General features: G+C 41.7%; 1 protein-coding gene across 2 annotated transcripts in view; it reads left to right on the plus strand.

Annotated features, from left to right (window-relative positions):
* The first annotated feature begins 124 nt into the window (after nucleotides 1-124).
* LOC115038023 (kinesin-like protein KIF13B) overlaps nucleotides 125-21,049 on the plus strand; it is a 34,168-nt gene continuing 13,243 nt past the window's right edge. The window contains exons 1-29 of one of the 2 annotated variants that reach the window (XM_029496832.1): nucleotides 125-316; nucleotides 440-521; nucleotides 807-889; nucleotides 1,913-2,006; nucleotides 6,318-6,330; nucleotides 6,452-6,512; nucleotides 6,908-7,000; nucleotides 8,131-8,311; nucleotides 8,818-8,905; nucleotides 9,027-9,161; nucleotides 9,406-9,518; nucleotides 10,433-10,544; nucleotides 11,027-11,239; nucleotides 11,345-11,455; nucleotides 11,630-11,764; nucleotides 11,856-11,986; nucleotides 12,471-12,557; nucleotides 12,706-12,896; nucleotides 14,475-14,715; nucleotides 14,801-14,963; nucleotides 15,077-15,223; nucleotides 15,806-15,955; nucleotides 16,979-17,107; nucleotides 17,578-17,751; nucleotides 17,851-18,008; nucleotides 18,726-18,858; nucleotides 18,967-19,113; nucleotides 19,260-19,289; nucleotides 20,058-20,157. In XM_029496832.1, the coding sequence (XP_029352692.1) occupies nucleotides 820-889; nucleotides 1,913-2,006; nucleotides 6,318-6,330; nucleotides 6,452-6,512; nucleotides 6,908-7,000; nucleotides 8,131-8,311; nucleotides 8,818-8,905; nucleotides 9,027-9,161; nucleotides 9,406-9,518; nucleotides 10,433-10,544; nucleotides 11,027-11,239; nucleotides 11,345-11,455; nucleotides 11,630-11,764; nucleotides 11,856-11,986; nucleotides 12,471-12,557; nucleotides 12,706-12,896; nucleotides 14,475-14,715; nucleotides 14,801-14,963; nucleotides 15,077-15,223; nucleotides 15,806-15,955; nucleotides 16,979-17,107; nucleotides 17,578-17,751; nucleotides 17,851-18,008; nucleotides 18,726-18,858; nucleotides 18,967-19,113; nucleotides 19,260-19,289; nucleotides 20,058-20,157 (3,400 nt within the window). In that variant the 5' untranslated portion in view covers nucleotides 125-316; nucleotides 440-521; nucleotides 807-819. Of the gene's footprint in view, nucleotides 522-806; nucleotides 890-1,912; nucleotides 2,007-6,317; nucleotides 6,331-6,451; nucleotides 6,513-6,907; nucleotides 7,001-8,130; nucleotides 8,312-8,817; nucleotides 8,906-9,026; nucleotides 9,162-9,405; nucleotides 9,519-10,432; nucleotides 10,545-11,026; nucleotides 11,240-11,344; nucleotides 11,456-11,629; nucleotides 11,765-11,855; nucleotides 11,987-12,470; nucleotides 12,558-12,705; nucleotides 12,897-14,474; nucleotides 14,716-14,800; nucleotides 14,964-15,076; nucleotides 15,224-15,805; nucleotides 15,956-16,978; nucleotides 17,108-17,577; nucleotides 17,752-17,850; nucleotides 18,009-18,725; nucleotides 18,859-18,966; nucleotides 19,114-19,259; nucleotides 19,290-20,057; nucleotides 20,158-21,049 lie in introns of both variants that reach the window. The other variant, XM_029496833.1, reaches the window with a different exon arrangement.

The following is a 21,049-nucleotide window of genomic DNA, read 5'->3' on the forward strand; positions in this document are numbered from 1 at the left end:
TGTGTGAAATTTGTCATGCTTTTTTTTTTTTGTATGTTTCTCACTGATGTGTTCTGGACGTGAGAGGCCGTGGACGTGCAGTGAGTGTGCAGCCGCACCGTGGCGCTGACTCCCCCCCCTACACGCACTCCGACCAGCGTGTGCAGAGCAGAGCGCATGTGGTGCTGCTGGTGCTGGTGCTGGTGGTGGTGGGGGGAGCTCAGCAAATCTCACAGCAAATCCCTTTAGCTGCCTGCAGACATGGCTTGGCCGATCTCTGCGGGGAGTTTCAGGAAATGCAACAGGTGGACGAGCGCGACGCAATGAACTCTGGACTGTAAGTGATTTTTCCCCTCCGCTTTCAGGAGACACCGAGGTTTCCAACAAATCGCCCTTTTGGGGTCAGTTCCAGTTATGAACATATTTGAGCCCCGTGTGTCTGTTTGCTCCGGTCACCCAGCTCTCTGAAGCGTCCCGGGCTAGCAGCTGTGTGTACTTGAAGGAGCCTGTGGGACTCGGACAGGGGACACAATTTTCACACGGTCAGTTAGCTTCCCCTCAAAGTAACACTCTCTTCTACAGCTTCTTATGTTCTTATGTCCTCGTGGAAGTTTCCCTAGCTGTTTAGTCAAATGAATATTGTGATAATAAGAAGGAGTGAGTTGCTGACTGTGTTTATTTATAGGTATGTGCCGTTTATCTCAGGCATCTGCAGTGGCAAACGCAGTGGATGTGTTCAGGTGTAACTCGGAGAAAAAAAAAAGAAATAGTTCCAACTTAGTAAGCATGTGTGGTGTAATTCGTGTCCACTCTCTCGTTCACCACAGGCGAAGTGGCACCATGGATGACAACAGCATGAATGACTCCAATGTAAAGGTCGCTGTTCGAGTGCGACCCATGAACAGGAGAGGTGAGTGGGATGGCAGAGAGTTGGCCGGTTGGGCCGTTCAGGGACAGACCAACACTGCAGCCCACCATATCTGCTCGGTGTTGGCCCTCTGTTGGAGATTTGTGAGGCCATGGCTAATTTGTAGTTGTGGACAAACAATGGCTTCATTCCTGTGTTTTTTTTTTTTTGCTCTGTTTTTTAGCAACCCCCACTCCTGCCACTCCCTGTCAGGCCCCCAAAAGGTTTATTTTTCCCCTCTTTGGAAAGATGTGTGCGATTGGAGATGTAAAGTTGTGTTAAAGGACACTGACATCCCAACCTGACAGAACATGGACCATAAAGCTCCTACAGGGACTATTTAATGCACTGTCAAAGGCCTAAATACCTCTGGCAACAGCTGAGCAAGCATCAGCTGATAGACTTATGTGTGACAGTAATATCCTGTACTGACCTTTAATTTCATAAAATATGCCCTCCTTCCATTTATTTTTTTATAACTGCAAATATGTCTTTCAAAACGTAGCCTACACATTAAGAACTTGTGACAAAAGTCCTAAATCCGGCTTCGATGAGAAGGTCCAGTTATGTCCTTGTCTTTAAAATCTACTGTAGGTAGGAATGAGGAATAAAAGGTGTGACCATGCTTTTCCTTACTGCCAACACAGGGAGTAGTAACTGGTTGTAATGTTTGCACAGGCGAGTCCTGGATGAATCATCTCCAATAAATTATTTCCTGCACCTCCATGTTGGCCTGTTTGTTTAGGGATCACGAGAAGCTGGCTCACACACAGTGTATACCACCTGTTGTTATTCTGCATTTTAGAGTTTTGTCAGTCATTACTGAGGGAAATGATGACAAATGCATTCAAACTATTGTGACTGTTTAAAAGGTACATTATTATAACTTAAATTTTTACACATTTCATATCTCATTAGGTCCAAAAGCTACTGCATTATACCCAGTTCACCTCTCAACAGTCTATTACAAATTAATTACAGTGATTAATCATGTAATGTTTCTTCCTATCTTTTGGTTTAACCCAGAAAAAGACCTAAAAACAAAATGTGTGGTGGAGATGGAGGGGAACCAGACAGTTCTGCATCCAGCCATCATCAACATAAACAATGGAGACCCTCGGTAAGACACAGATTTTTATATTTAACTTTCTCATGTTGAAATAAGTGCAATAGAAAATACTTGATGCAGAAGAGGAGAGGATAATAATGTGGCTCAGGACCAAAGGGACATTAGCACTGAATAAATACCTTTTAATTGTTAAATGCTGTTTTCATGTCATCTTTTTATCTGTTGCTAATCTGTCTCTGGATCATGAAATGTGCGTATGTCCTAGTGGCAAAGGTGTGGCTGAAGCCACATGACTTGGATTTGAGTCAGAATGAACTTTTAAAATTGTATGAATCTTTGTGCGGGCTATGTAAGGACAAAACAAATTATAGGGCTGGGCCTTCACTTGGGACTTCAGACAGGTTTTATTGGTCTTGATTTGAAAATCAACTTATCAGAGTTGTGTGATGGCAACAAGGAGGCACTACTGCCTGTGACTGCTTTACCCTGTGTGCAGCCTGGACATGCAGTATTTACACTACAGGAGTTTCCATTAATTTACTTTCCAAAGGGTTACCGGCAGGAGAGTCTATATGGACTCCAACCAGCCCATCCAGCACCCAATTACTTGAAAGAAGCTCAGAGCTAACCCTCACTCTGCCCAACCTCCTTCTTTTACTCCTTTTCCATTCTTTTTCCTCCTTTGTTCTTTTTTCTGCATCATTACTTTATTGACAAAGGGCGTGTCTGTTCCTACTCAGTCATTCTCAGGTAGTCAAGCCATGATTTAAATGACAAAGAAAAGGAGGATCCAGGTTTAGGATTCAGATCTTTTCTACCTATTTATAATAAATATATATCAGAACTCTCAGCAATCCATCAATATAATAATAATAACTAGCCCTCATGGATTTTTTGGATACAAAACGACTGTGTTAAACTTGAAAATATGCCATTAGGTCTGTATTGCATGCATGCCTCCTTATGTTTGGTGTTGACAAAGCAGTCCGATCCTGCTTCCCTCTGTGGCAGTGAGTCAGAGCAGTGCAGGTAGATGCTCCCTGGAGGTTTTGGCCCTGTCTCAGGTTACCTTATTCAGTAAGTATGTCTTAGAGAAATTCTCTGCAGACTGGAGACATGAATCCTTGTCTTTGTGGACAGGAACCGTCTCATATTTCATCGTTGTACTTTGCTTTTTTTTTTTTATGCATGAAATCCTTGTGTATCTCTTCTGCCCTGACACGCTTCAGCAACGGTATGTTGCTCCTTTGGGGCACAACGTGAACAGGTTTTGCAGGCTAAGTGCAACACAGAGGAGCACTTCAATGAGCCCAAATCAGCACAAAGCTAATGTAGAAGAAGTAGAGTAAGACAAGCCAAGATTAAGGAAATAGTTTGAAGTTTAATTTCCTTGTCAAGGCACCCTTGATTAGTTTTCCAGCAAACATTGTTGTGAGTCTCTGACCAGCCAGTGCTGTAAGGTTTCTGCTTCGTCAGCTCACTGTCTGACAGGTTTAACTGAATTGCCGCATTAGCCCCAGGGGTTGTTAATATACTAGGGCACCCTTGGTACCTGTAACCGTGAATATGGTGGAGCCTGTCAGACCCTTGAGATGATGGATATTAATGAAGCTTTGTTGTTCTCATAACGTTGGAGCCCACAAATAGTTAGCAAACATGTAAAAATAGATTTTTCATGGATCCATTTCTTACTGCACAAGTTCCAAACAGACATTGAATTGTTGCAGGAATGTTTATCAGCCCCTGCAGAATAATGTTTGGAGAATGAGGCTGAAATTGTGTGCCCTTCTTATCTGGGCTTGGCTGTGATAAGAACCCCACTTTGAAGGGGTTTTCTTTATCTGTTTGTAGCATCTCAAATGTTTGTTTGTTTCATATCCTGACTTTCAGAACTGTTACATACAGAGTCTGCAATGTCCATTCCCAAGCGGGATATATATGATGAAGCTGCTGAAATCTGGTGGAGCCTGCTTTTGGAGGGCTGTGTATTGTTGGTCACAGACTTCCTGACCTCCCGTCCTCCTCCTTCTCTTTTAGTGACTCCTTGGAGCTGTGAGGCTCTGCCAGTTATCTCAGGAATGTCCTTGCCAGTCTAGGAAAGGACAGGACTTTATGCTGCTCTTTCATGAACCAGCCAAGTCTCACATAGGGAGGCCTTGTTTCATAAAAGCCTTCCCCTTTTTTTTTTTTTTTTTTTCTTCTACTTCTTTTTTTTTTTTTTTACCCTAAATCAATTTTCTGCCCACCGTTATGCATAGTACAATGCTACAGACAGGGCGTCCCTAGGGACTTGATACCTATATTCAAGGGTAATTTATTTTGCCCTAACAAATATAATCATGGTACCTGTGCTTTTCACACACCTTTTTTGCTGCACTGTACAACCTCATTGCCTTCTTTAGGCGATCACTGCAGATGAATTCTCGAGTTGCGGGAAAGGAAATTTGTTCTCTTTTATGATTCAGCATTCATGTTCTAATGCTACCATTGTTATTAGTTGTTGTTGTAGGGCAGTGTTGCACACTGCATCGCCTGTAATGCTCGACAGCCTCTGTAATTTCTGATGATTTATTGATGATATGACGATGAAATAGAAAGCAGTTAGCAGCTAAAGGCAAATTTAAAGCTGCTACATTACTGGGGAAACAGAAACAAGCTGTAAAACGCAAAACAACTCTACTAAATTTAAATGGGAAACTGGTAATCAAATAGTTGTGCATTTACACAACTATAGATGGATTTAAAAGATGAGTGTATGTATATATCTTACTGCTATTAGACTGTTAGACTATGCATTAGACTACCACTACATATTTCCTGTGCTAAAGTGAACTTAAACCTTTGAACTAACCTTTGTGGTAGACCACTGACTTTCTTCACCTGTATGAATGCTAAATGGGATTGACAAAAGCAAGAAGGAGCAGTGGAGCCTAAGCACATCTGGTAATTAAGCTTGACATTTACTGACTGGAATGTGGTAGTGAGTTTACCGAGTGATGCAGGGGGTACTGTTGTTGCCTGGTGTGAGAGGAACATGATGACCAGTGACTGTGGTGAGATGATTCAGATTTAGACCTGTCTGACTGAGGTTCTTAGTGCTGCTGGGGGTCACATTCCTTACTACATTTGCAATGAACTAAAGAGGATTAGTCACCCTGGCAGATTTTTAAGATTCATTATGATTAAGACACCTTTAATTCCTTATCCTTGAAAGTGCCTTTCTTTACTCTGCTGATTTTGACCTGGACTTGGGGTTTTAGTTCCTGCATTGAATTGTGGTGTTCTTGTTCTGTTCTGAACTGACACTGAACCACTAGTGCACATCAAGTATGTGCTTAGATCAGCAATTCGCAGCACTGAAATATTACTCATTTTCTGTGGATTAGTCAGTCCTCATCCAGAGAGATGTGCGGGATGTGAGCAAGCTGGAGCAATGATGGAGCAGTGATGCTGATGTGACAGCTCAGTATAGCCGCTGAGAATGGAATGAATTTGAGATGATGGAGTCCAGACTTGCAAAATGGCTCCTTTTTGTAGCAGCAGCTGCTGCTTTAAGCTTCAGTTTGAACTATGCAGCTGTTTTAATTTAAAAAAAGACAAACTCAGTAGGACATCTACCAGTTTTGTTTTAAAAATGAAGCCACAGCAAATAGGTATCTGATTGAACTTGGCACTGGCAGATACGCAATATTAAAGGGCCCGCTGGGCACTATTGGACCTAAAAGCTAAATTTAAAACTAGATTTTATTTTATTTCCTCCTTTTTCTTTTTAAACCATGATCACTGAGAAGCAAATACTTACTCACAGGACTCAAGACAAGCAGAATATGAAAATTGTTTGGACATTGCAATTAACCTTTAATCTGTTGAACAAAATAATTTATCAAAGTTATTCAAATATTGTTTTGTTCACATGTAATACAAAAGTTGCAGCCCTACATTGTGTCAGTGCCGTGTAGCCTGCTCAAATTAGCTTGTGACCCCAGTTGAGAAGCTGGACCGTAGGTTAGAGCAGCAGCCTTGTGACTGAAAGGTCAGTGATTTCAGCGTCCCCAGACTGACTGGGAAAATGCTGGCAGGGGAAAAAAAACAAAATACTCTCAGTAGTTTGCTCTACACATTGACAGCTGGAGGCTATCAGAGCCATGATCCAGCAAAACTTGCTCACTTTACTCTGACCTGGACAACTGATTTCTCAGCAGGGCAACCTTGGTATTGTTAAATTCAGCATTGTTTTTGGCGCCATGTTAGAATATTTTCACATGTTTTTGTTGTGCTATATTTTCTCTGGTGTGAGATTTCACAAGGCAGTGAGACTGTCACAGTAACATCCTTCTTTTTTTTTCTCTTTCCTGTCCTCAGGAATCAGCCAAAAGTAAGTGTTGTATTACTTTTAGGTTAACGTTACATACTGTGGTAGTTTAATATCAGTTCTGGCTAATAATAATATATGTGTGGTTATATGTGTAAATGTAGATGATGTGTATTTTCCTCAGACCTTTGCCTATGACTACTGCTTCTGGTCCATGGATGAATCTGAAAAAGACAAGTTTGCAGGTTGGTACATTTCCACAGTGACAGTAGGTTTCATATGCCGATTTGGCACCGTCCGTTTTTAGCTCACTTGGAACTTCACTTCTCTATGAGTCATTTCTCAACTTATCCTCTGACTGAATGTTTCCTGAGGTTCTGATCTATTTGTGGAATCAAAGGGACTATTTGATGGACAGGATGAAGAGTTCAATGTGCTTTATCTTTTAGTCCCTACTTACCTGTAGTCCCATGTATTGTGATGCCAGAGTTCCTCACAAGCTGATGGATATTAATGTACGCTATGTCTATTTTAGGCTTGTGTTGAAAGTGGGAGACCAGTTTGCCACATGTCTGCAACAAAATCCTAGAAAAATAGGTTGTAATAAAATATGAGTGTTTGTTGTCTGGTTATTGTGCAGGCCAGGACGTCGTGTTCCAGTGCCTTGGGGAGAGTCTGCTGGACAACGCCTTTATGGGCTATAATGCCTGCATCTTTGCTTATGGACAGACAGGTACCATCACAGCAAAAAGCTTGTTGTCTTATCAATACCAGTCCAGTAGCAGCTGCACTGTTACTGCTTTACCTGCAGAATATTGATTAAAAGGCAGCGAAATGTGATTGCATTCTTACTGCTTAATTACTAAATGTTGTCTGGTGTAGTTCCTCAAGCAAAACCTCACCAAACTTCATTCAGCTGTCTCTAGAAGTGGAAAGCTAAGTTCTACTTTAGTAAATATGCTGAACAGGTAGCCACAGCCTGGTCAGACTGTCCAGACACTTCCTGATACAGACTCACTGGGGGGCTAATAGAGGATATCTGTCACAGTTCAAAATCCAAACCATTTCAATTTAGTTGCACTGACTTCTAATGTCCTAATTTAGAGTTTTTACAATGCATGGTATTTAGCCTGCAGTGCATGTTGTCTGTGCACAAATATAAGTAAATGAATATTAGTAGCTAAATGGAATCAAGCTATTGATAATTTTATGACCTCAGATAAGTCAAAACACTCTCTGAAAAGACCCGCTGTTTACATGTTTAATATTAACCTTTAAATTTACTTTATCACTTTTAATTCACTTTTTTATTAATTATAAATGCAGAAATATATATGAGTGGTGATTTTGTTAAACATGGCTTGAACTGTGAATTTCACCCCAGGCAAGTGTGTGTGGTTGCGTATCTGTAGGTTGTCTTTCCAATATAATTAACTGCTTTGTCATTCACTCCAAAGAGACTGGAATCACTCACACTTATTTCATTCGATTTTAATTTAACACTCTCATTTTCCACCACAAACCAATCTGAATCTTTGACTGCTAGACATCTAAATTTTCCATCTTATTTTGGTTTGTTTTATGCTTCTTGAATTAGTTTGAAAGCTGCACAAGTGTTGTTTGTTTATTTTTAATCAACCATTTTTTTCTTTAGATCATTAAGAGAACTGTTCAGAACTATATTGAATCATAATTTATGTTCTTTTTCTTCCCTCACTTGCTGCCATGAAAACACTCCATGCACTTCCTAAAGCCCCAAAATTTGAAAATCCTTGAAACGGTTGAAAAACAGACTGCAGGATTTTCTTGGTTTATTTTTCGCTGAATATTTGGCGGTAAAGGCGGTAAATGTGTTGTGTCCAGGTTCTGGGAAGTCATACACCATGATGGGCTCAGCAGAGCAGCCTGGTCTGATCCCTCGGCTCTGCAGCTCCCTGTTCAGCCGGACTGTGCAGGAGGCCCGCGAGGGAGAGAGCTTCACTGTTGAGGTCTCCTACATGGAGATTTACAACGAGAAAGTCCGAGACCTGCTCGACCCCAAAGGGTGAAGGAATACTTCTTTTAGTCCAGTGGAGTTTAAAACAGGGAGTTGTTGACATATTTAATTTTACTGGAGCTTGCTGTGGCTCTACTTTAATATCAGCAGGATGAAAGTTCCTCATTTAGTCTGCTAGTACGGTTGAGCTGAATACTGTTGTTTTTATTCAGCGTCTGATCAATACAATGACTCTCCCACATGAATCAGTGATAACTGTTCTCTAGTTGAAGCTCACATTTCCAGTATGGTAAATCTATACCTCAGTTTGTTCATTCATTGGTGGATGATGAGGTTACAGGCCATTCATGTACTTTGTTAGTTTTTCTTTTCAGTGATACAAATCATTATATTTGTTGTTGTTGTTGTAAAGGCCTGTGAGCCTTTCCCACTTGTTAAGTGGTTGTTTATCTTAATCAGAACTCTCTGTAATATTTTAATTGTTTATAGAGGAACAGGAAACAGTTTAAATTCTAAACAGACCATAGCGATTTACAACTGTCTTCTCCCTGTAGAAGTCGACAGGCTCTGAGAGTGAGGGAGCACAAGGTTCTAGGGCCTTATGTTGACGGCCTGTCACGTCTGGCTGTGGCCAGCTACAAGGTACTGTGATGTTTGGTGAACTAATATCTTATGTCTGTTTTTACTGCCACCAGAGAATAAGTGATTTTGTTGATTAACTCGGACTAGACGTGCTTGTTCGTGTTGCTTCTTTCTCCGACAGGACATTGAATCTCTGATGTCAGAGGGAAACAAATCTCGCACAGTGGCGGCAACAAACATGAACGAGGAGAGCAGCAGGTCGCACGCTGTATTCAACATCATCCTCACACACACACTCATGGATCTACAGTCTGGGGTAAGAAGCACACACACTCATGCACACATACAGTCAAACTATTGACAATAAACACCTTCATTATGAGCGTAATGCTAATAATACATGCTAATAAATAAGAATAATATTAGAATTATATGGAGGCTGAGGATCAGGTGCACTGGTGATAAACACTCAAAGATTAAGTGCTGATTGATTGCCATTCACTGTAAATGCCCCTAATCAGACGAGTGCATGTCTGCATGTTGTTGTTTATCTGCCTCAGACGACTGGAGAGAAAGTGAGTAAGCTGAGTCTGGTGGACCTGGCTGGCAGTGAGCGAGCAGCAAAGACTGGAGCATCAGGAGAGAGACTTAAAGAAGGAAGTAACATCAACAAGTAAGTCAACTCAGAAACAAACACACTGCATAACAATGAAGGCTCACAACTGGAGTCTTTCTGTACCATAATTAAGCTGCTAAGCAGTTTTCCTCACAGCTATTATAATGGCAAAGATTTTGTTCTTTGTTCACATCAAGCTTTTGTTATTCAACTGTGGGAAAAACACTTGTTGTGCCAGACACATGGTTCAAAAGAGATGTACCGAGTCTTTTAATTAATCATACATTACAGTGCTGTCTGCCATTCCCTTTAAAAGCCAGACACTCTTGCACCTTGGTGAATTGTTATAACAATGGTACAGTGTTTCACAATATTAGAGTCTATCTGTGGTGAGTGGATCACATATTGAGACTGACCAGAGTCATCCCTCTGTGCCCTGGGGAGCAAAAAATACACTGAGTAAATCTGTTCTGCCAGGAACTAACAGCACAAGTCACAACATTAGACATCTTTTATGTTATAGTATGAGATGTGTAAATGTGTCTTACGTTAATATTGGAGGAACACATATAGTCTTGTTGATAAAAGCAAAGCCCTCCTGCATAGGAGCATATCACTCATTTCCCTTCATATAACAGGGTTAGGGCTCAGCTCTGACCACAGACCAGGTTTTGTTGGTCAGCCACTTCCATCCCAAAATAATAGTGTGCTAATGATGCATTTCACCACACCTCAATTTTAAATCAATATGCACATTTGCACTCAGATAGGTGCGAGTGTATTTGCTAGTCCTGGATGGAGAAATGATGGCTGCATTCATCTGAAACTATAGTTTTCTGTCATGTGTCAGACAAATACTGTCTTCTTCAGGCCAAAACCATTTAATGAATTGTGGTTTTGGTGACTCTTTTTTGCCTTCTGTGTTATGATCCAACCCATAATGCTCCTCTTCCCCGGCCCCCTCTCTCCAGGTCTCTCAGTACCCTGGGTTTAGTCATCTCAGCCTTGGCAGATCAAGGAGCAGGGAAGAACAAGAGCAAGTTTGTTCCCTACAGAGACTCTGTGCTCACCTGGCTGCTCAAGGTACAGAGAAAATCACTGTTTTCTGCAGCTCTCCTGTTTCAGTTAGTCCCTACACAATATTCCCAAACTGTGCAGTATTTAAACATTTTCAAGATAGCAGATACAAGGTACAATATGAATTTATTAAATCTAAAGAAGTCAATTTTGAATAATTCATTATCTGGTGTTCTTTTTGTTAATTTGCCCATTAGGTTTCAAGGCTCAGCTGGTTATTTTCATTAGCTCTACTCAGTTGGAAAAAATGCTCCTCTCCCAGATTTAAGTTTGGGGTTTTTAAATGAGACTTTAATTTGTCTTCAGATACTGTGATAATAGTGTTCAGTGTTTCTTTCTAAAGATCTGATCACCCCCTAAACACTATGTGCTTATAAACCATACACCTTTCATATATTTAATGTTTATCTGAATTAGATTTTTTTTTTTTTTTTTGATTTCTGAAGCTTCTTGTTTGTCACTGAGGATAAATCTGTTTGCACCTGCAGGACAGTCTGGGAGGGAACAGCCGCACAGCCATGGTCGCCACCATCAGCCCAGCAGCAGACAATTACGACGAGACACTTTCAACCCTGCGCTACGCAGATAGGGCGAAGAGCATCGTCAACCATGCTGTTGTCAACGAAGATCCCAACGCCAGGATCATCAGAGAGCTGAGAGAAGAAGTGGAGAAACTAAGGGAGCAGCTCACAGAAGCAGAGGTTTCCATCGCTTTTTTTACTTGGTTCAACTTGTATAAGTGTTGTGAATGTTGTGAATAAAAAAGTGTTATGAGTGGAACATAATCCAGCTTCTGTTGCTCTCAGTTAATGAAGGCCCCAGAGCTAAAGGAGCGCTTAGAGGAGTCTGAGAAACTGATTCAAGAAATGACAGTGACCTGGGAGGAGAAACTCAGGAAAACTGAGGCTGTGGCACAGGTGACACAGACACGCACACCCACTCTTGCTGCCATACATTATATCAAACCAAGGAGATGAACTCAAAATGTGAGGCATTGCTTGTTGTGTTTATTTAGTATGCAGACCGTGTTTCTTTCTTCAGGCTCAAAGCAGCATCATCATCTCATGCACTGTATGTGTGTTTTCTTGTAGGAGCGACAAAGGCAGCTGGAGAGCCTGGGAATTTCTCTGCAATCCTCTGGAATCAGAGTTGTGGATGACAAGTGTTTCCTCGTCAACCTCAATGCTGACCCTGCCCTCAATGAGCTGCTGGTCTACTACCTGAAGGTATGCGCACACATGGCCCACAGTTCCCAGCTGTGTCTGTACTTGCTGCTTAACAGAAAAATATGTCTCCCCTCTGTTTTTTCATGTGTAGGAGCACACACGTGTGGGCTCAGCCAACTCACAGGACATCCAGCTGTGTGGAATGGCCATCCAACCTGAGCACTGCGTCATCGACATCACTGAAAAAAATGGCGTACTGCTCACTCCTCATCGCAACGCTCGGTACGTATCCAACCTCATGATTGAACTTTTTTTTGTCACCTTTCCTTTCTGAGGGGACAGGCATTTCACTCATTTAGAAACCTTATTAAGAAAAAAGAGTTTGCGCAGCTTTGCAGTCAAGGAGAGAGAGCGAACCAGTAATTTTTGATCATCAAAGCTTAAAAGAAGAAAATATCTAATCCACTGATGGCCACATGCCATTTGCTGCTTCACATGTGTCGCTGTGCACTGGGGATTGGTGTCAGAATCACTTTATGAGCACTGTGGATGCTTCACAGTTTAGGTGCATGATGGTTGAAAGAAAATTTAGAGGCTGTTGGAGGACCGAAGACTCGAAATATAAGAATGCACCAAAGCATTTTATTTTGTGTATGCAAGTAAAAGCACCCTACATTCAATTCTTAGCTGCAATGTCTTCAGTATAACTTGCTGTCATCTGAAACAGTCTGTCTCTTTTGTATTTCCTGTTGTTTGTCCTGCGCAGAACATGTGTGAATGGTGCCACAGTCACCAGTCCAGTCCTGCTTCATCATGGTAACAGAATCCTGTGGGGTAACAACCACTTCTTCAGGTTTGTTTGTGGTGTTTAATTTCTCTCACCATCTCATTTACATGTGGTCAACAACTCTTCATTGTGTTTCTTCCTTTTTTTTTTTTTGCTGTATGGCTCTTCCTCTTTTTCTCTCACTCATCAACCACCTACTCATGCACGCACACAGGATTAGTCTGCCCAGGCACATGGTCCACACAGGGGGTGAGGACGAGGATGGTGGGGCTGTGATGAAGACGTGTCTGAGCACTGACCAGCTCGAAGTGGAACCGGATGCTTCCAGTGACGTGTCGAGCGATCTGAGCTTCAGCTACGAGTTGGCCCAGGCTGAGGTCATGATGAAAGGCATGGGCAGCAACGGTGAGTCAAAAACAATTGTATTCTGTGATGCATTACAGTCACTATCAACATCAATAATATGGGCAAGTGTAATATTCAAATCTGAAATCTTGCCGTGTTAGAGAATTCTCACATTACGAAATCATACCATCATCTAGAAACTTACAGTAAACTTACATTAAAAGATACAACAATCATATCAATCAATCACAATAATCATATCCAAATATCTTCCAAAACAATCACTTAATTAACCTTTTCTCTGGGATATTGTTCAGCCCTAATTACAGTAACATAAAAGCTGATGTATTTGAGCAAATGATATTCATCACAGCAAATCTTGTTGTCAGTTGGCTGTTGTAAATAAAGTGATACTGCATTATTCATCATTTTGCAATGTTGTATGTCTTTCTGAACTCCTGTAAATTGCTCCTTGATATCATTTAAAACTCAGTTTTCACTGTCCAGGCCACAAGATGGTCTTAATGTTCAAAACTGTAAATGTTTAGGTTTGGTCTGCATCTTCTAAAAATCTTTAAGATGGGGATGGAACTCCGTTAAATGCGTTATTCTTTCTGCACTTTGACTACCCTACACTGCCTGCAGCCCTTTGTTTGCGATTTAGGATGCAGATTAGTTTAAACCTAGTCACAAACATATCATTTTGTCTCTCAAAATGGCTGCAATCAGATTACAGCCATTCACATAGCGGCTTGAAGGCTTGTTAATGTATGGTAGCAAATTGACTCATCTTTCAACTCGAGATAATTCTGTTAGCATTTGCTAATTAGTGCTAAAGTACAGCCAAAGGGGAACAACAAAAACGGCTCAAACCAAAACTGAAGTTGTGCCTCAGGGAGGTGGTAGAAGAGTCAGCTCCACAGCACAGTTTTAAAAGCACTGATTCAAACCAGTCCAGGTTGACCCGGTTAGCTGATGAGACTTTGGCCTCTTCCATCTCTAGTACATGCAAGGTGAGCAGCCGGAACAAGAGGCAAGGAATCACATCATAGCAGTGGAGTCTGAGGGTCGCCTGACTTGAGTCTGGTTCTCCTCAAGATTTATGCCTCTTCAAAGGGTGTTTCTCCCCAGCCACTGCCTCAAAGTTAATTGTTTGATTAGGGTCCTGTTGGATTGTAAATAATTTCCTCAAGAATGTCTAGACCTGTTTGATTTTGAAAATGCCTTTTGTGAACTGGCACTATAAAAAGAGAAGACTGATCAACTTGAGCATAATCCAAATATTTGGAGCCCTAATGATTCCAACCCGTCCACATTTTCAACATTTTGTTTGCTGTCTCCTATATCTCCCACATTGTTGTGGTTTGAATTAAGACTGCGGTGGAAAGTTTTTGCCAAGTTGGAGTTAATGAGGTAAATATTGGACTTCCAGGATCCACAGTCCTGTGAATTGGATTCATGCCCCACATCTCTTGGTGAAGCTGTTTTTAAACACAAGCGCTGAGTCGTGAATGTAGAAAGCTGGGCCTTCAACTGTAGATGCTAATGTTAAAATTGATAAGAACAGAAATTTCTTCACACTCACCATTTTTCATTTCCCTCCTCTTCCTTTCTACATCCATTGCTCCTCCTCTTCAGACCCCTTACAGTCAGTATTACAGACCCTGGAGAGGCAGCATGAGGAGGAGAAGCGCTGTGCCCTGGAGCGGCAGAGGCTGATGTACGAGCAGGAGCTGCAGCAGCTTCGCCAGAGACTTACCCCTGAGAAACCCGCCCACCTCCTGGATGGGTCAGGTCTCCTGGTTGGTGGTGCTGCTGCTGCTGCCATGGTAACATCACCAGGCCCCCACAAACGCATGCGGCGATGGAGTGAGGACAGGTGAGACAATATGACGTGATACCTAGATTCTTTTCGATCAGTTTGGTGTTTGAATGACAAACCGTTCTTTGTGTCTGTGGTGCAGAGAAGCGATGATGACGCGCAGCCTGCGGCGTCTAAAGGAGCAGATCGTTCGAGCCAACCTGCTGGCTCAGGAGGCTGGCTTCATAGCAGAGGAGTTGAACAAGAGAACAGAGTACCTGGTCACTCTCCAGATACCTGCCACCAATCTGAACGCCAACAGGAAGGTAGAGGGTGTAATTATGAGCATCTCAGAGTTAAGTAGAAGAAAAAATCGAACGTGCTTGAGGTTGATATGAATAATTAGTGCATTTTCTTTTCCTTCTTCTTCTCGCAATAGCGTGATGCGGTGCTGAGCGAGCCAGCCATCCAGGTCCGGCGGAAAGGGAAAGGGAAACAAATCTGGGCTCTGGAAAAGATGGAGAACAGGCTGGTGGACATGAGGGAGCTCTACCAGGAGTGGAAGGACTTTGATGAAGACAACCCTGTGAGTGAAGAGAGACAAATGACATCAGATGATTTAATCACATAAGCTTACTCTGGGCGTGACACAGTACTGTGGGTTATCCTCAAATCCTCAAACCTGGGATTTGGGTCTTCATATGTGGAGTGTGTATGTTCTCCCACGGGCCTGTGTTGGTTCCCTCAGGGAACTGCTGCTTCGTCCCACAGTCCAAAGACATGCAAACTTTGGTTGATTGCTGATTCCAATAGTGCCAGTAGGGGTGTCTGCACATGAATGCTTTTTTGATTGTATACCCCACAGCATTCTGTACAAATGCCATCTGGGAGAGCTCCAGCCCCCCACTGACCCCATGAAAATGAGCAATATGGCTAATGATAAATGGATAGCTATTTAACTTGTAGAGACTTGACTGTTTAGAGTGTTTTATAGAGGCATCATTTAATGTGTTTGAATCAAAACCATTTCTTATCCCTGACTGATTCCTAGATTAACAAGAGTATTTGGATTTCTAGCTCGGCTCTGTATATAGGAGCTCTTGAGGACCCTGGAGTCAGACAACAATGTTTATTTATCCGTCAGCTCCTGCTCTTCCCTCTCTTCCAGGTGATGCGATCCTATTTCAAACGTGCCGACCCTTTCTTTGATGAGCAGGAGAATCACAGTCTGATTGGCGTGGCCAATGTTTTCCTGGCCTGCCTGTTCCACGATGTCAAGCTGCAGTATGCCGTACCTATCATCAACCAGAAGGGAGAGGTAGGAGCCTACTGTGTGCAGTTGATAGTCTGCTGTTGAGCACAGCTTAACACATAGACTGCTTGTTGGTGTCTGCCATGTTATATAAATATATATATATATATATATATATATATTTTTTTTTTTAAGCACATTGGGCTTTTGGTGGAATTCTGAAGCAAAGATAGTAGAAATCATTTTTTATTGTTTTATGTTATTTGTTATATTATTGTATTTTACTGCAAGTGAAACTTTGCAAAGGGGTTAGAGCAGCAGCTGAGTATACAACTAAGATTTGGGAAGTCGATATTACTCAGTAAGCAGTATATAACACAGGATGTTTCTTAGACACAGGCATAAAGAAGTGAGCCAACTCGTGATCAAAGCAAAGGGTAAAATTGCAGATAATAAATTTTTTATGTATCCATGTATTCATCTATTTAAAGTTGCACTGATCAATGTTTCAGGCAGCATTGCATTATATCAGTTAGTGCGGTTGCCTCTCAGAAAAAAGGGTTCGATTCCCAGGTCTGTGGACTTTGCATGTTCTCCCCTTGCTTGCATCGGTGTCCTCCATTACTCTGGTTTCCTCCCCTCGTCTGAAAACATGCATGTTTGCTGAAATTCAGGTTAATTGGTGTAGGTCTAAGTGTGAGTGTGAGTGGTTGTTGGTCTCTGTCTGTCTCTGTGTGTTGGCCCTGTGATGGACTGGCGACCTGTCCAGGGTGACCCCGCCCTCACCCAGAGTGAGCTGGGATCGTCTTCAGCACCCCCTGTGACCTGGAAACGGATAAGCAGTAGAAGATGAATGAACGAATCATAAATATTTCAAATAAATGGAATTAATGATTTAGTGATATGAAACTTGTCTAGTGCTTTGCTGTCCTTGACCTCCGTGTTTTGGTTTTGTGGCTGGCAGACAGTTCTATGGTTAGTCTCTCTTCTTTCATCAGTATGCAGCTAAAATTATCATTAAGCACCTGGAGCATCAGCATCCTAAAATGACTCCAGCTGGGCGTGTGTGTGGTGGTCTGCTTTTGTCAGGTGGCAGGTCGGCTGCAAGTGGAAGTATGGCGGGGCACAGAGGGCTCTGAAGAGGAGAGTCCTGGACAATCTGACTCTCAGCTGAGCGACACAGATGCAGAGCCACAGGAACATAAACTAGACTGTGTGGTGAGTATGTTTTGGTGATTTAGATAAAAAATGAGTCGAAGCTCCTCCTGAATACCTTCATCGTACATTCCACCTACCAGGCATCTCAAGTTCAGTGGTGTATTCAGTATGGATCAGTGTGAGTCAGTGTGACTCCAGCTACAGGGTTTTGCCAGTGGGAGACCAGTTTTAGATTAATAATGGGGCTGGCACACTGTCAGGCTTTCTCCAGCTCACTGTGCTGTGAAATGTGACAGGTTTAATTAACTCTGGGTCAACCTATCACCTCTGTTTTCTTATGATGTATTCAAAGAAAAACAAAGTCATGAGGCCTTTGCTTTGAAGGTATACAAATCGACTGACATCGACACTTTTAAAGGTCATCACTTGAGAGAAAAGTATGAAATATAATTCATCATTCAGGCTTTGTTTTTCAGCCTGCCCTGGACCCAAGAACATTTAAATCATTTAATTTTTTTCCTCTCACTCAGGTGAAAATCCTCCAGGCCACTGGTCTCCCTCGCCACCTCTCTAACTTCGTCTTCTGCCAGTACCACTTCTGGGGGCAGGAGGAACCCGTGTTCATCGCTCCAGAGGTGGCGCCATCCAGCTCATCTTGTGTCTCTAGAGACCCACAGTGTACTGTGGTGTTTGACAGCGCCAAGGTTTGCTCTGCATGTTGAAAAACAGTGGAGGATATAGTGAAACAGCTGTTGTTAGTTGGAGGAGACATGAATTCCTGTCTTATTTTCACACGGTTGCAGGAGTTGGCCGTGCCTGTGTCTGATGACTTTTTGGAGTTTTTGGCCGAGGGTGCTGTGGCCATTGAAGTGTATGGCCACAAACAGGCCAACCACCGCAGGAACCTGGCACTCTGGGACCTCGGAGTAATTCAGGCTAAGACCAGAACCCTCAGGGAGAGGTAGAGTATCAACAGCATTCACCCAGCAGCAACACACAACCAAACATATCTGGACAAGTTAAATAAAGAGACATACACTAGGACAGTGTTACTGCAACCTGCGATCATGAGAATGAGTTCAACATTTCAGCTAAAGCCTTAAATAGATATAAAAGAAAACATATATCCTTTTTGATCATGTGGAGGCAGTCAAGTTGTTCGCTTTGTCGTCTGACAGCTGTTCCCAGCTTCCTCATGTCACTTGGGAAATGCTCCTGGATAAGTGATACAGATATCCATTATCTTCTAAACTGTACAGTTTGTTCTGCATTCAGTTAAGGAAAATTTTGATTTTTTTTGTTTTTATTTATTTGTTTGTTTGTTTTTTTTACACAAAACTCAAAATAGTATTAAAAGATAAACTTCATTATTAAATTCATGAATGAGAAGCGCTGTCAGTGCCAAGTCTTATTTTCTAAACACTGTTTTGGTCATTTTATGCTGTCATGAGCTCACAGGATATGAGGAGGTGATACAAAGGTCTCCTGATAGATTTTAATCTCTGAACCAGAGGCTCTCAATTAATCTACTCTTAGGTTTAGATCATATCACATTACGTCTCAACATCAGAGTAAATGACCTCTAGGAGCTTCCCCAATAGCATGGTCTAAATAGTGACGTGATTGTGTTGTGTCAGGTTAGATCTGATACTGTCGGGTTTCCTGCTTCTTCCTGCAGGTGGAGTGAGGTGACCCGTCAACTGGAGGTGTGGGTGCAGCTGATGGAGCTGAATGAGGCCGGGGAGTTCACAGCTGTGGAGGTTCTTCCTGCCAAAGACATCCGCACTGGAGGAGTGTTTCAGCTCAGACAAGTATGGACATTACTCTCTGTCATTGCACTCACCCTTTAAAGAGTAGGATGAATGTCAGCTGAGAATACATTTTATGCAAATGAAGTAAATGCGAGTCTGTGCCTTCAGGGTCAATCCCGCCGGATGCAGGTGGAAGTGCGTCCAGTGCCTGACTCAGGCACCATGCCCCTCATCACTGCTTCCATCCTCTCTGTGTCCATCGGAGATGTCAAAGTCCAACAGACCCATCTGTCCAGAAGCAGTGGATCACACTGGGTGAGGAGGGAAAGCATTTATCCAATGAGAAATTTGTAATCCACACATGATGAGGATTATTTGTTCTTATTCAGATGCCATCTTTCTCTCTTGAATAGCACAGTTCTGAGTTTTTGACTGTGCTTTTCTCTCAATGTGAATTTCAGGGTGAGAATGAAGAAATGGACAGCTATCAGGTCAGTACATAAGCAGTAAAAGGAGCACAGTGGTCTAGAGGTTGATTTTAAAATGCCCAAAAAAACTCTGGAAGTACCGTATTTTTCGCACTATAAGGCGCACTTGCAATCCTTACATTTTCTCAAAAATCGGCAGTGCACCTTATAACGAATTCCTGTTGTGCTTACTGACCTTGAACCAATTTTATATGGTACACTGCGCTCAAAAATCTGTCAGAATGTTTTATTGCGACTTTGGTAAGCTTGGTGGATTGTCCAGCATTCCCAGCTGACACGGGGACGTTGTGTTAACGTTGGTTGGATATGGGCTGCAACGTCAGACAACATTAGATAGCTAATTATGTAGTGCTGGGAGCCAACCACCATCCAGCGTTTAGTCAATGTTATCTTACTATAATTAGACGTCAAGCCAACGTTAGGTTTTTAACCTAAACCCAATTTTCAAATCCATATCAGGAATTTGATGGATTTGTGGAAGACGAATGATTTAAAATGTGAGTGTATTTTTCTGCATTTGTCTCAACTGAACAATATTCTGAGTTATTGTGAATGAGTTGAATAAAGTTTGACTTACCTGACTGTTTTGTTTCGCTTTATATATGTTTTTCATGCGCCTTACGTATGAAAACAGACCCGTTCATTGATATTGCGCCTTATAATGCGGTGCGCCTAATGGTCCGCAAAATACGGTATTTCTCTTTTGTTCACGGTAAAATGAAAACTTGTTTTGTAAAAAACTGACGTGAATGTTTATTTCTGTGTGTGTAGGAGGTTGACCTGGAGAGGATGAGGGAGCAGTGGTTGGTCACTCTCACTCAGAGACAGGAGTACTTGGACCAGCAGCTACAGAAAATCATCTCCAAACCAGGTGAAACTGTAAAACATATTCAGCCTGGAAACATGAATAGATGTGAAGACCACTATAGCAATCAACACAAAAATTATAACACACACATTAACTGTCATGTACTTTCTAGTGAGCATCCAATATATTTCCTGCCACTGTTCAGTATAAATCAACTCAATTTCAAGACAGCTAGACTCAACCCTCAAATATTATTATCATTTTTACTTTACATTGTTATTAGTATTATTATTATTCCAATTCTTGTTATTATATGGTGTGGATGGGTCAAAGCTCCAGGTTTATATAACATGTGCTGGATGGTATATATTTTTGAGGGGAGTCCTCTGGGTAACACATAGGCACAAGGTGTGTCATGGGTTTCACACACTTTCTGTTGTGAAACATCTAAAAGCAAAAGTCTCTATGGTCCCATTTGGTGTGAAAAGGTTTCAGGGCCTCTGCTGCAAGGAAAAGAGCTGAGAACGGGGAGGTGGATGAATCAATGGCATTTGATACATTAATAAGATTTATGTTTTCTGGTCTGGACATGGGGTACTCTATAGTATACAGTACATGGGAACATGTATAGTGCGCCTTGTTCAAAGTCAGATGGAAAATAATCAACAGTAAATAACCTATTACGTCATGCTGAACTTTCTCACGTGAATCTAATCTAAATAAATCACTATCATTTGATCTCACTCACAGTTTGTGTGAAATCATTCATTTGGATGAAAAGCTTTGTTAGGCAATATAATTGCAATGAATGTCAAAGTATAATGAATGAATGAATAGTTTAAACTTATAGTTATTAAAATTGACTTGTATTCGTTTATGAATAATTTATTCCTAGAACAATTATATTCGGTGAAGTTTTATATAAAAGTGTAATTAAATAGCTGGTAAATCGTCT

The sequence above is a fragment of the Echeneis naucrates genome, chromosome 24 (genome assembly GCF_900963305.1).
Source record: "Echeneis naucrates chromosome 24, fEcheNa1.1, whole genome shotgun sequence".
Taxonomy (NCBI): Eukaryota; Metazoa; Chordata; class Actinopteri; order Carangiformes; family Echeneidae; genus Echeneis; species Echeneis naucrates.